General features: G+C 43.3%; 2 protein-coding genes across 3 annotated transcripts in view; both read right to left on the bottom strand.

Annotated features, from left to right (window-relative positions):
* Positions 1 to 367: 367 nt before the first annotated feature.
* Positions 368 to 12,691, bottom strand: hpse (heparanase). Of its 2 annotated transcripts, none has more exons than XM_034710440.1 (12): positions 12,403 to 12,691; positions 9,496 to 9,623; positions 7,515 to 7,646; positions 7,094 to 7,267; positions 5,582 to 5,753; positions 5,102 to 5,149; positions 4,149 to 4,242; positions 3,953 to 4,059; positions 3,456 to 3,570; positions 2,471 to 2,595; positions 2,245 to 2,391; positions 368 to 759 (listed from the first exon to the last, which is right to left on the bottom strand). In XM_034710440.1, exons 1-12 carry the CDS (start codon positions 12,615 to 12,617, stop codon positions 600 to 602), a joined length of 1,617 nt encoding a protein of 538 aa, XP_034566331.1. In that variant the 5' UTR covers positions 12,618 to 12,691; the 3' UTR covers positions 368 to 599. The 2 variants fall into 2 exon arrangements, with proteins under 2 accessions (XP_034566331.1, XP_034566332.1); XM_034710441.1 differs by having other exon boundaries at positions 7,515 to 7,643; positions 12,403 to 12,690.
* Positions 12,692 to 13,987: 1,296 nt separating this feature from the next.
* The window catches only part of helq (helicase, POLQ like), a 14,146-nt gene continuing 13,976 nt past the window's right edge, over positions 13,988 to 14,157 (bottom strand). The window contains exon 19 of the mRNA XM_034709279.1: positions 13,988 to 14,157. This exon is cut by the window's right edge and continues 709 nt beyond it. The gene's annotated coding sequence lies outside the window, so the exon portion shown is untranslated.

The raw sequence follows: 14,157 nt of genomic DNA, 5'->3' as shown, positions 1-14,157 counted from the left end.
AATGCAGACTCAGGATAAAGTCCGTACTCTGTCTTATTGCTGGAATAACAGGACCACTCCTCTTTGGTGAAGTGTGTTTACTTTACAGGTTAAAGCTCCAGTAAGGAACTTTCTCTCTGTGTGGTTGTTGGCGCCCCCCTGTGGACAAAGTGGAACATTTCTACATGTGAGCGTCATGTGTTCTGACAAACATTCTCATCCCTGAGTGAAGGAAGTTTCTTTAGGTTGCCCCCTGCTGGACATTAGAGAGAATGCAGGTATAAGACACTGCTGCATCACCTTCCTGTTATTCTAAAGATTACCTCTGCTAAATTATCATATATAATATTATATAAAATATAACATTATATACTACACTGATTCAGGCTGCGTGTCACACAATTTGAAAAAACTTTATTAACACAGCATTCAATAATTCTATCAAAAATAAACTGCAGTCATTTAAACACAGAGCACCTGATCAGTCCACAGCATCAGGTCAGTCACTCATGAGGTCATTTCAGTCCTGTGACACACCTCGCTCAGTCTGATACCTGCTGGTTTCAGCACAAACACGTCACCCTGAGGAGTCCATGTCCAGGTTTAGAGGAGGTCAGAGGTCAGAAACAGGCTGAAGCCGCAGCGTCTATGAAGACGAAGAAGGCCAGCGAGTACGCAGGAAGCTGCAGGTGATCAGACGGAGGAAGACGAGCTCCTTTCAAATCAGGGAGAGTCTGATCGTCCACCATCTTTAAAACTTCTGTGTTCAGAGTGACCGACCTGCAGAGACAGGAAACACACGGACATGGAGGTCATACCTGAGACTCTGACACACTCACAGTTCACACAGCTTTGTTATGCAGTGGAGGGGAATGTGCTGCATGTTAACACTCCTGCATTCATTCATTAAGGTGTATCAGTGTTATTCAGTGTTGTCCTTTAACCCTCCTGTTATGTTTGTTTCTCTGGAACAGCAATAATGTTCCTGGGTCAATTTGACCCGGGGCATATTCAATTATCCAAAAGTGTCAGAACCCCAAAAAATCCCACTCAACATTTTTATAATCTCATTGTTAACTCCATCACTAACCATTTAAATCCAGATTTAGTTCATTGGTGTTCTTTAACTCACAGATCATGGTTCAATGAGGATAACTCACTCTTTTATTATGAAAATTAAGGTTAAAACTTTTTTAAATGTACATTGGAAGGACCTAAATATGAATATTATAGTTTTACATGACAAAGATTTTGTTTTAATTTATTTTAATTTATTTATTTTTATGAAGTGATGTTGATAAATTAACATGAGACACCTCTTCTGTCACCTGCTGCCCAGATTTTTAGACTGTTTGTATCTGGTTTAGAGGTATATACTGCCTTAAATGTGAAATTAACCATTTTAATTTTATATGTTGATTTCAGCCAAACAAAGACGTTTCAAACCGAAAAAATACTTTTAACATTTTATTTTTTTTAACTTTAAAAAGGGTCAATTTGACCCGCAACTTAACTTAAGGGTTAAAATAATAATGAACCCTGGTAGAGACACTTTTCATTAATACAGAATTAAAAACTGTTTGAAATGCAGAATAATTTATATTTATATATTTTTAAATATGAACCCTTTTTATTATTCTGTACTTTCATTATTGTCATTTCCTTCTCTTCTCTAGTTATTTATTTTCTATTTAAAATCAGAGTAATTATTATTATTATTATTATTTTATTCACCTATCTTCTTATTTTTGTTTTCTCTTACAAGGAAAACACGACTTGCCTTAATTGTTTAATTGCTCCTGTGTATATAATGTGAATAAAACAGATGTTAAAATGCAGAATAAAGGGATTTAAATATAATTAAAAATGCAAACTAAAGCTACTCTTCCTTCACCATCACTCCCACACTCAGATCCCTGTAGTATTTCCTTGTGACCTGAATAACTGCTTTAATTTCCTCCTGATGCTCTCTCCCACTTTTAATCTCTTTAACTCAGAAACTGTGAGACTGAAACCCGAGGATTAATATCTCTAAACTCCTGCCTCTGCAAACACAACACTAGATTTAAAATTCTCCTCACACAGTAAAATAAAACATCCTTAAATCTAAAAGCAGCCTCTCACTGAGCTCTGTTAAATCTGTCTGTGTCCCTGCGTCTGCCATGTCTGGACTGTGAGGAGTGTAAAAGGTAAGTGATGAGACGTGACTGCTCCGTCACATGAGGACGGGTCATTGGAGGGATAAATGGGAGTATTGAGCAGCACCTGGAGTAGAGCCCCTCCTCCCCCGGCTGCTCAGACTGCAGAACAAACGCCTCCACTGTGCTGGACGAGAGGCGAGCAGGAAGGGAGACCCTGACCGCTCTGTGACTCAGGTTCATGGAGATCAGTGTGACGGCTCCTCTCCTGTATCTGCAGAGACGGAGATCAGAGGAGGGTTAGCACAGGAAGTGGACTCTCTGTCTGAAGATGATGGAGGAGACGGGGATACCTCTGTCTGTGAGCGCAGTGCAGGTACAGCCTCACTCTCTTACGGCGAGAGAAGTTATGAAGTCCTTCGATGTTTAAAACCTCGGGTCCAACGAGTCTCTTATAGAGGACGGACAGCCAGTAGTCCTGAGAGGAAGAGACCAGAGGACAGAGGACAGAAGTCAGTCCCTGTTTGAGCCACTCAAAGACCGACACCACCAACAAGTTTCTTATTCATAAGAAAGAAGAGCAGTGTCCGCTCTTCTGAATGTGAGCCCAACAGTCTCTCTCTCTTACAGCTCTGATTTTGGTCTCCACCACCTCCTGAGTATTATATCTAGCTTTAACTCCTCCATCGTTTTCAGCTGTTGGACCTCTCTGCTAGAGTATGTGTGATTAAAGCCAGTTTACAGCTGCATCAAGTAGCTGTTGGCTAACATGTTAGCATGTCAACATTAAAAGGTTTGAACGAACAGTTGATTCTGATTGGTCGAACCCTCTAACCCCCCTGGTACAAAGCTTAGAATGGAACGGAACATCAAAGGACATGAAAGAATGCTTCTGATTGGTCAGAACTCCATGATGTCAGTGACTCATTCTCTGGAGAACAGAACAGATCAAAGCAGAATGGAACACAGTAGAATAGAAGGTTTCTGATTGGTCCGAACCAATCAGACGTTAGTTTGGTCTCAGCTGATTCCTCAGCAGAGGAAGAAAGACAGATGTGAGAGGAGGAGGATCTCTGCAGGGTGAGGATGACCTCTCCTCTGAGTGGTCCTGCTCACCCTGTCAGGATTCTTAATCACATGAACACCCATCACTATACATGATCTCCTCAGGTGTCATGATTCAGCCTGTTCTGCTGCCACCAAGTGGACAAGAAAGAAAGAAAGAAAGAAAGAAAGAAAGAAAGAAAGAAAGAAAGAAAGAAACAAACAAACAAACAAACAAACAAACAAACAAACAAACAAACAAACAAACAAACAAACAAACAAAGACCATCTTACAGGAAGTGGATCCAGGTTTTCATCCACCAGGTGATAAGTCCCTGATCCAACGAGCACCTGTCTCATCACGACATCCAGACCCAGTTTAGCTGCCAGGCCCAGTTTATCCAGCCACCTGCAGAGACACACGTCCTCTGATCACTGAAACATGTTCATCATTAAAGATCATGAGTTCATAAAACTAAACATCTGATGTTTGAATATGTGATCAGAACACAAACACAGAGACGTGTTCCTGAACGCCTCTCTACAACACTCAGACATGTTGAAGCGTCTGACAGCGCGGTGTAAGAGAGTCCACATGAAGCCACTCTCCATGTGAGCCCGGTTCACACTGAGCAGCAGCTGTCTGCAGGTCTGTCATGAGACCGGGGCTGATGGGTAATCACTAAACTCAATCAGCTCCTAGAGGCCTCCTGAGAAACCACGGCCCTCCTGTTAGACACAATCAGAGGAGCAGAGAGCGCTCTGAACATGACCACTTGCTGAACACTCACATGAATCCTGCCACAAACGTGTCCGACAGTCCCACAGCTCCTCCTCCGAACGCCGAGCTGGTCTCTCCGAGCCACACCGACTTCTCAGGAGACGCCAGCTTCACCGTCTGGACCCGGAGAGGAGACACGGATTACTATTCAGACCACAGAGACTGAGCTGTCCTCCTCTCTGTCCTCCTCTCAAACACAGCTTTACCTCCAGGACTTCATTAGTCTTCCAGATCAGGGTGTCCAGAACCTCAGGGTCCAGGAAGTCCTCCAGAGACGTGTCCCTGCCGTTTACATAATAACTACAGAGCAGGAGAGAGAGACAGTTTATACACCCGTTAGATAGATAGATAGACAGACAGACAGACAGACAGACAGACAGACAGACAGACAGACAGACAGACAGATAGATACTCCTGACGATGTTTAAATCATATGGACGAGGCACCTTCATCTGCTCCTGTTGTGAGAAGTGAAGCCTAAATATTCCCTCGACCCCGCCCCTTTCTTTAGAATTCTACTGTGACATCACAGGCATTCTAGAACTCTGAGATCAAAGACGACATTCTAGAACTCTGAGATCAAAGACGACATTCTAGAACTCTGAGATCAAAGACGACATTCTAGAACTCTGAGATAAAAGACGACGTTCTAGAACTCTGAGATCAAAGACGACATTCTAGAACTCTGAGATCAAAGACGACATTCTAGAACTCTGAGATCAAAGACGACGTTCTAGAACTCTGAGATCAAGACGACATTCTAGAACTCTGAGATCAAAGACGACATTCTAGAACTCTGAGATCAAAGACGACAGTCTAGAATTCTGCCCTTGATCTCAGAATTCTGAGATAGTCAACATTCTGAAGAAAAGTTGGATCTAAAAAAGACATTCTATTAGCCCCTCCCCTTTTTCCTGCTTTATCCCTCTTTTTATTTCATCAATAACTGATTCAATATGTCCCATCTGTTAACATGGAGGAGGCGGGGCTTATGAGCTATACTGCAGACGGTCAGATGGGAGAGCTATGAGTGTTTTGGCTTCATTTGAGGTAGCTGTCGTGCCGTTCATGATTGTATACAGGCGATGGTTTGTAGAGAGGGACGAAGTGATCTCAGCTAACAGCATCACTTTGGGTTCAAGGTCAAAGGTGAACTCACTGGTGCCAGGTCACAGCGTCCACCGCCTCAGCTCCACTCTGCAGAAACCTGCAACACACACACACACACACACACACACACACACACACACACACACACACACACACACACACACAGACACACACACATACACACACACACACACAGGAGTCAATAAGAAGAAGTGTTTGAGTGAGGCAGTTAATCAGGTCAGCTCTCACATGAGGAGCAGTAATCCAGTTAGAGACTGGACTGATGAGCGTTCCTGAATATTTTCTTTGATGGTTGAAGATAATTTGGCGAACTCAGAAATTAAAGAAACTTTCAGTAAACAGGAACAAGACCTCAGAGCTGGTCCTCTCCTGATCTCTGTCTTTAAACTCCACAACACCAGTCTGCAGGATGTCTTTTAGAGTTTACATTTGAAGGACAAAGTCTAAATCATGTGGAAACAAACATTCATTGATGCTTTACTGGATCCTGATCTGCATGACCTCTCACCCCTGCAGGATGTCCGTCCTGCGGTCCCTCGGCTGGCCCACGTCCGGCCCGAACAGCCCGGCGTCGTGGTAGAGTTTGGACTGTGACATCATCTCCCTGAGACGAGTGAAGTCCTGACCCAGCTGGTACCCGTCCACCCGGATCCCGGCCTTCTTCTCGTAGCTGTTTGGCTCTGCAGACGGAGAGACCACGTCATCAGGCTCAGTCTGAATCTGCTCGCAGTCTATAAAAAGGTTTCACTTCCTGTTGGCCCGTCTGAGCCGAAAACCACAACGCGCTGAGCTGACGCCTCTGAGGAGGATCACACAGCGAGGAGGGACTTCCTGTACGAGCAGCGAGGTGAGTAACGGCCTCACGCTGCACCAAAACACAGAAGTGAAACTCAGACCTCAGAAACGAGACCAGAGTCAGGATTTAACCTACCCGGACACCAAACAGAGACCACTATGAACCTTCACACAGACTGAGGACACTCAAGGAGGTTCCCCTGATTCAGAGTCCACGGTTAGAGGATTTAAAGTATGAGGGTCAGCACCTTAAAGTCTGAGGTCCAGGGGACTAGCTCCCTCCAGGTGAGGAGTTCAGGTATCTCAGGGTGAGACTGACAGACGTGTCGGTGCAGCATCAGCAGCCGAGTTTTAGACTCAGGGGTAGATCTATGTTCCAACCCTCTCCTGGTCCTGAGCTTTGGGTAGTAACCAGCAGAACCAGATCACAGATACAAGCTGCTGAAATGAGTTTCCTCTGAAGGGGGTCAGGACCTCAGACCTCCAGGAGGAGCTTGGATCAGACCTGATACTCCTTCACATGAAAGGAACCAGTTGTGGTGATTCAGGTATCTGATAAGGATGCTTCCTGGGAGTTTACCCTCAGAGGTGTCTGGGCACCTCTAACTGGGAGGAGACCCAGGGTAGACCTTGCAGGAGGTATCATGGATCCTGACTGGCCTGGGAACACCTCAGATAGCCTTTTTGAATTAAAGAGACCCTGGTGCTAGCTTGCTTCTCCACAGACAAGAACCACGTCAGGATAACCCGCCTCCACCTCCTTCTGTAAGCGCTTCTTTCCTCTAGCCCTGCGAGGAGCTGGTGTGACTCTGGTACTGGTTTATCTGGTTTAGGGCCCGGTCTTAGGGGGTCGAAACACAAAGAGCTGGTTCCAGACGAGGCCACCGGCTTCAAACCAGCCCTGGAACTGTTGCTGGAAAAGAGGTAAGAGTCCCCAAAGAGGAGCTCCTGAAGAGAGGGACATCTGGGTCGACTTGCTGAACCTGCTGCCACCAAAACCCGACCCCAGAGGAGGGGAGGGAAATGGACGGGTGGATATGTGGTGTCCTCTTTTTATCAACAAGTGTGAAGACGGGAGGACGGATGAAGCAACCAAAGCTAACCCTACTCAAAAACAAGGACAGTATATTCTCTTTGAACATCCTCACTGGATCTGAGACCTGTAGAGGGGCCTTCATCGTTGACTTTAAGTGAACTCTAGGTATTGGGGGTCCAGTCTGCGTACCGTTACCCAGCTCCCAGGACATCCTGTACCCTCTGGACTCGCAGTACTGCAGCAGTGAGCCGGCGTTGCTGCCGTTCCAGACGTTGTCAGCCGTTCTGAGCAGAGCGTTCAACCCGAAGATCAGATCCATCCCCGAGCAGTTAGTGAAGGAGTGCAGCATGTCGACGGTGTTCTCTGTGTCAGGACGAGGAGGGGGACAGGAGACACACGGGTTAGTCTGAGCTTTAAAGACAGACCAACAGAACATGAAGCTACAAGAGAAGATGGGTTTACTGTGAAATCAACTTCAGGAGACAGAAGACATAAACAAGAGACATAAACAACCATGCATCGTCTGCAGATGAACCAGCAGTGGTCTAAACATGGAGCCCTGAGGAACACCTCAAAGTACTCCATAAGACCACGTTATAAAGGGTCCTACCTGTGAACTTGACTCTCCTGTACTTCCTCCTCAGGTCTTCCCTCATCAGGAGAACTTGTTGATGAGTCCACTCCTTCTTCAGCCGCTCCTCCAGCCATGGCGGCAGCTCCAGTTTGTCACAGGTCAGGGCTGACGAAGACCAGAACCAGAGTTATTAACATCACAGGGACCCTCACAGACCGGCTCAGACTCAACACCCTGACCGGACTACAGGTGAGAAAGTGGTCACAGACTGAAACACGTGATGGAGACTCTGCAGGTAGATAAAACCCTCAGAGAGTTTAACTCTAAGTTCTGATAGTTGTCTCTCCTGGTGTAATGTCCCTTTAATCCCTGCAGGAGGACTAAGAACTTCCTCCTGTTGGTGTTTCTCAGTACTAGCTTCATCTATGAGCTTCATCTATGAGCTTCATCTATGAGCTTCATCTGTGAGCTTCATCTATGAGCTTCATCTGTGAGCTTCATCTGTGAGCTTCATCTGTGAGCTTCATCTGTGAGCTTCATCTGTGAGCTTCATCTGTGAGCTTCATCTATGAGCTTCATCTGTGAGCTTCATCTGTGAGCTTCATCTATGAGCTTCATCTGTGAGCTTCATCTATGAGCTTCATCTGTGAGCTTCATCTGTGAGCTTCATCTATGAGCTTCATCTATGAGCTTCATCTATGAGCTTCATCTATGAGCTTCATCTGTGAGCTTCATCTATGAGCTTCATCTGTGAGCCTCATCTGTGAGCTTCATCTATGAGCTTCATCTGTGAGCTTCATCTGTGAGCTTCATCTATGAGCTTCATCTGTGAGCTTCATCTGTGAGCTTCATCTATGAGCTTCATCTGTGAGCTTCATCTGTGAGCTTCATCTGTGAGCTTCATCTGTGAGCTTCATCTGTGAGCTTCATCTGAGCTTCATCTGTGAGCTTCATCTGTGAGCTTCATCTGTGAATTTCATCTGTGAGCTTCATCTGTGAGCTTCATCTGAGCTTCATCTGTGAGCTTCATCTATGAGCTTCATCTGTGAGCTTCATCTGTGAGCTTCATCTATGAGCTTCATCTATGAGCTTCATCTGAGCTTCATCTGAGCTTCATCTGAGCTTCATCTGAGCTTCATCTGTGAGCTTCATCTGTGAGCTTCATCTATGAGCTTCATCTGTGAGCTTCATCTATGAGCTTCATCTATGAGCTTCATCTATGAGCTTCATCTGTGAGCTTCATCTGTGAGCTTCATCTATGAGCTTCATCTGTGAGCTTCATCTGTGAGCTTCATCTATGAGCTTCATCTGTGAGCTTCATCTGTGAGCTTCATCTGTGAGCTTCATCTGTGAGCTTCATCTGTGAGCTTCATCTATGAGCTTCATCTGTGAGCTTCATCTGTGAGCTTCATCTGTGAGCTTCATCTGTGAGTTTCATCTGTGAGCTTCATCTGTGAGCTTCATCTGAGCTTCATCTGTGAGCTTCATCTATGAGCTTCATCTGTGAGCTTCATCTGTGAGCTTCATCTATGAGCTTCATCTATGAGCTTCATCTGAGCTTCATCTGAGCTTCATCTGAGCTTCATCTGAGCTTCATCTGAGCTTCATCTGTGAGCTTCATCTGTGAGCTTCATCTATGAGCTTCATCTGTGAGCTTCATCTATGAGCTTCATCTATGAGCTTCATCTATGAGCTTCATCTGTGAGCTTCATCTGTGAGCTTCATCTATGAGCTTCATCTGTGAGCTTCATCTGTGAGCTTCATCTATGAGCTTCATCTGTGAGCTTCATCTGTGAGCTTCATCTGTGAGCTTCATCTGTGAGCTTCATCTGTGAGCTTCATCTGTGAGCTTCATCTGTGAGCTTCATCTGTGACTGCTGCAGAGAACAACATGTATGAACAGGTCTCCCATGATGAACATGACGCCCTGATGAACGGCGTGGGAGGAGAAGTCGTCTCTGAGCGCAGAGATATTAAAGATGAGTCACACCTGGAGGTTTAACAAACATGATGTTACCTGCAGAGGAACCCGAGTCCTGCTGAAGGCTCCTCTGAGGCGTGAACACCATGAAGTCCTGTCTCGTCCCCCCAAACCTCAGGAAGGACGGAGTCAGCGCTCGGGACAGCATCCTTAACTTTGAGGAGCTGAAACAGAGAGAGAGAGAGGAGATGATTCAGGACTCTCTGATGAAGAACACAAGTCCTGAATCCAGCTGTGTTTCCTTTCCCTGCTGAGGTGGACTTCCTCTCAACTACCTAGACTCCACTCATTTTTAAAATCACCTTCATCAAGAGGAAACAGTCTGAGTAACAACAACAGGAACTGAAGCAGAGCATAGAAACTACTTTTACTTTTCAATCCTCTCTTTGTTTTCGGTTCTAGTTTCTGAAGTTGTCAGAGATCCATGCAGAGTGGAGGAACGCTGAGCATCGTAGTCCAGCCCAGGAACATCTGAGGCTGGACTACTGAGCGTCCCAAGAGTCAGAAGAAAGAAGCATGGAGAAGCAGCATTCTGTTATTCTGCAGCACAGACCTGGAATAACCTCCCAGAGAGTCTTAGACCAGACCCTGACCTCCTTTAAGTCCAGACTAACAACGTTCCTCTTTCATGATGCTGACTCTGCTCAGTAATGGATCTAAACACATTTTAAAACCTCAGTTTTTATTTCTACAAACTTTTAATTTCTCTTAACAAACTGAGTTTAATAAAGTTTCTTAACTCATTTAATTTCTTTCTTTCTTGATCTTAGATTTTAAAATACTTTATGTTTTCATGCTCATGTTTGTTTAATGTCAGATTTTAAATTAGGTATTTTCTGACAGGGTATGGCGTCATGGATATAACCTGATATTGGATCTGTTAGATGTTGGTCTGTCGGGCACCCTGCAGGGGGGGTCAGGAGGTCTGAGGGGTCAGGAGGTCTGAGCCAGCTTCAGGCTGCGACTCGACACAGAACAGACTCAATGTGTGAGTCTGAATCCTTGAGAAGAAGTTCTGAGCTGATTATTTATAATAATCCCTCCTAATTTAAATAAATAATAAGACCCAACACTGTAAACTCTGTACGTTCAGTTACAGAGAGAGTATGAAACATAACTGGACACATATAAAAGTTACATGTTTGAAGTGTTTGCTGTGTGTTCTGGTTCCTGTTCTGGTTTTTGTTTTGAACTCTGTGAAGAACTTTGAATTACTCTTTGTATGAATGCTGCTTTATAAATAAACTGGCCTTGATTTCACGGCAGCTTAAAGAATATAACACCGGGTGTTATGATGTTTATGGTATGTATGGGAATAAACACCCGGTGTTATGATGTTTATTGTATGTATGGGAATAAAACACCTGGTGTTATGATGTTTAATGTATGTTTAAGAATATAACACCCGGTGTTATGGTGTTTATGGTATATTTAAGAATATAACACCCGGTGTTATGATGTTTATGGTATGTTTAAGAATAAAACACCCGGTGTTATGATGTTTATGGTATATTTAAGAATAAAACACCCGGTGTTATGATGTTTATGGTATATTTAAGAATAAAACACCCGGTGTTATGATGTTTATTGTATGTTTAAGAATATAACACCCGGTGTAATGATGTTTATTGTATGTTTAAGAATATAACACCCGGTGTTATGATGTTTATGGTATGTTTAAGAATAAAACACCCGGTGTTATGATGTTTATGGTATGTTTAAGAATAAAACACCCGGTGTTATGATGTTTATGGTATATTTAAGAATATAACACCCGGTGTTATGATGTTTATTGTATGTTTAAGAATATAACACCCGGTGTTATGATGTTTATGGTATGTTTAAGAATATAACACCCGGTGTTATGATGTTTACGGTATATTTAAGAATATAACACCCGGTGTTATGATGTTTATGGTATGTTTAAGAATATAACACCCGGTGTTATGGTGTTTATTGTATGTTTAAGAATATAACTGCAGGAGGAAGGGAAACTGTCGCTCAGTTGTCCAGTCAGAATAAATAATATTGACTTTGGACCAGCTTTGTCTTTTTGAGTCCTTTAATTATAAATTATAATAATTATAATGAGAGTGTCCCTGTATGTCAGGCCACCCCTTCATCAGCTGGGCCCCCCATAAGAGTAGTCTGGATCCACCCCTGGATCTGATCTCACCAGACCTACCCAGGATTAAAAACCTGTTCTCACAGTGACTTTAACTGAGAGAGGAAACAGAGTTCATGTTCCTGATTCAGCAGCTTCAGGAACATCCTGATGAACACTCTGTTCTTTAAACTAAAGAGTCTCTGTTTGAACTCTCTTCAGTTTCACTTCAGTCCTCATGAGTCCAGCTCTAAAGTGAAACCCTAACCCCTAACCCTAAACCTCCTCCTCTCAGAGAGACCTGATCCTGGTGTCAGTGACTGAGAGGTTAATTTAAAGAGTTAATCTGAGGCTCATTAAGAGTCCTTCATGAGATTAGAATCCTCTGAGTGTTAGTTATTCTCCTGAGCCCACTCTGATCCTCTATCAGGACTACACAGGGTCTAAGAGGATTCAGAGGAAGCTTCAGAGCACATTAACCCTGGATCTAAACCAAGACCACCTCACAAACACAGACCCTCACCTCCAACAGGTACAGAGACCACCTCACAAACACAGACCCTCACCTTCAACAGGTACAGAGACCACCTCACAAACACAGACCCTCACCTCCAACAGGCACAGAGACCACCTCACAAACACAGACCCTCACCCCAGCAGGTACAGAGACCACCTCACAAACACAGACCCTCACCCCAGCAGGCACAGAGACCACCTCACAAACACAGACCACCTCACAAACACAGACCCTCACCCCCAACAGGCACAGAGACCTCCTCACAGACTCAGACCCTCACCCCAGCAGGTACAGAGACCCCCTCACAGACTCAGACCCTCACCCCAGCAGGAACATGAACTTCTCCTCTGAAGCCAGACTCGCATCGACGGTGACGGACAGAAAGCGCAGGTCCACCCGGCGGACCAGCGAGGACAGATCCAGAACCACAGTCAGGTCCAGGTCCTCTGAGGAGGTCTGGTTCAGGTCCGGGTTGTGGACTCCCTCAGTCGCAGAAAACAGGACCGGGAGCAGCAGCAGGACCGGGATGGACTTCATGACTGAACCACAACATGTGAGAGAAAGAGATCCACACTTCCTGCACACAGAGCAGTCCTGTTTACAGGGGGAGGGGAGGGGAGGGGAGGGGAGGGGGAGAGGAGGGGAGGGGAGAGGAGGGGAGGAGGGGGGGAGGGACCACATCCGAGCAGACCCGGGACAGACCTGCAGGGACTGAAACAGGAGAAGAATCCAGATGATCCGGTCCCAGAGAGTCTAGAAGAGAATCCAAACTTTCTCTGATTTATTTCAGTTTTTAAATGTTTAAATCATGCTCTGGAGTTCTCCCTCAGTAAAATATACTTACTGCATTAATTTAAATTCCTCATAATGAATAAAATAAAGGATCTCATTTAAAGCTTTAAGAAAAGGAACAGAAGTTTCTTCAGTACAGGAACAAAAAGAGCCCAAAGATCAAACCAGCTGTTATTCTTTAAAATCCTACATTTAAATCCTACATAATAAACTCATGTTGTTTTGTTATAATAAATCAATGTGCAGACTTTTAATCCTCCTAAATACATAAGAGAGAATGTTTATTTATTAAAGCTCCTGTTAGTGACTTTCAGTTGTGTTGATTCTGGCGCCCCCTGTGGACAGATTGACCTCTGACCTCTTTGCTGCCCCTGCTGTGAACATGTGTCAGCTGTTTATTATAAAACACTTTATCCTCCTTTATTTTAAAAGTGTAAATAATAAATCTAAAGTTTGGAATCATTTTTAAAAACATTTCTTTAAACTCTTCGTCTGACAGTAAAAAAAAACTACATGGGAGTGGCAAGTATTTAAAAATTAACCACATAGAATTGTTCAGGCTGACTGATTTGGGATTTCCATTATTATTATTATTATAATGTATTTATCTATTTTTATTTAAAGTTTATTGTTTGTATTTTTATTATTATTATTATAACTATTATTTATTTAATTATTCTCATTTATTAATCTAACTTTTAAATCTTTCTTTATTTAGTATTTATGTATTTATTCATTTTTAATTATTGTCATTTTTTCATTAATAAAAACAGTTTTTAAAAAGATCAAATTCTCTCACAGGAGCTTTAAGTAACTGATTATATGACTTTTTAAATACAGAACATAAAGTATAAAGTTATTTACTCAGTTTAAAGTAGAAATACAAAAACAACAAATTATATTATAAATTAATATAAATACTCAAGAACAAGTGAAAGTGTCAAGCATTCAAAAACAAGTCCAGAAAAAAACACAAACATATTTATTACACAAAATTCAGATTGTTTATTGTCTATTATTAAAATCATCATCTGAAAATAACTCATCTCCTTTAATTCACATTAAAGGAGTTAAAGTTTGAACCATCAGATAAAGGAGTCTCTCAGACAAACAGAGCGAGCTGAATAATCTTTATTCCTCAAACTGAAGTTTTATTATTTATTGAAGCTCAGATCTGACCCAGAAACAGATTCATACACATGTTTTATTAAAGTCTCTGTAGAGGAAGAACCTGCTCCTCCTCGATCTGCTGTTTCTGATGTGACGTGAGGACGAACATCTGCCT

The sequence above is a fragment of the Notolabrus celidotus genome, chromosome 19, assembly GCF_009762535.1.
Source record: "Notolabrus celidotus isolate fNotCel1 chromosome 19, fNotCel1.pri, whole genome shotgun sequence".
NCBI lineage: Eukaryota > Metazoa > Chordata > Actinopteri > Labriformes > Labridae > Notolabrus > Notolabrus celidotus.
Note: the sequence above shows the minus strand (reverse complement) of the source record. Positions and strands in the feature narration are given on the sequence as shown.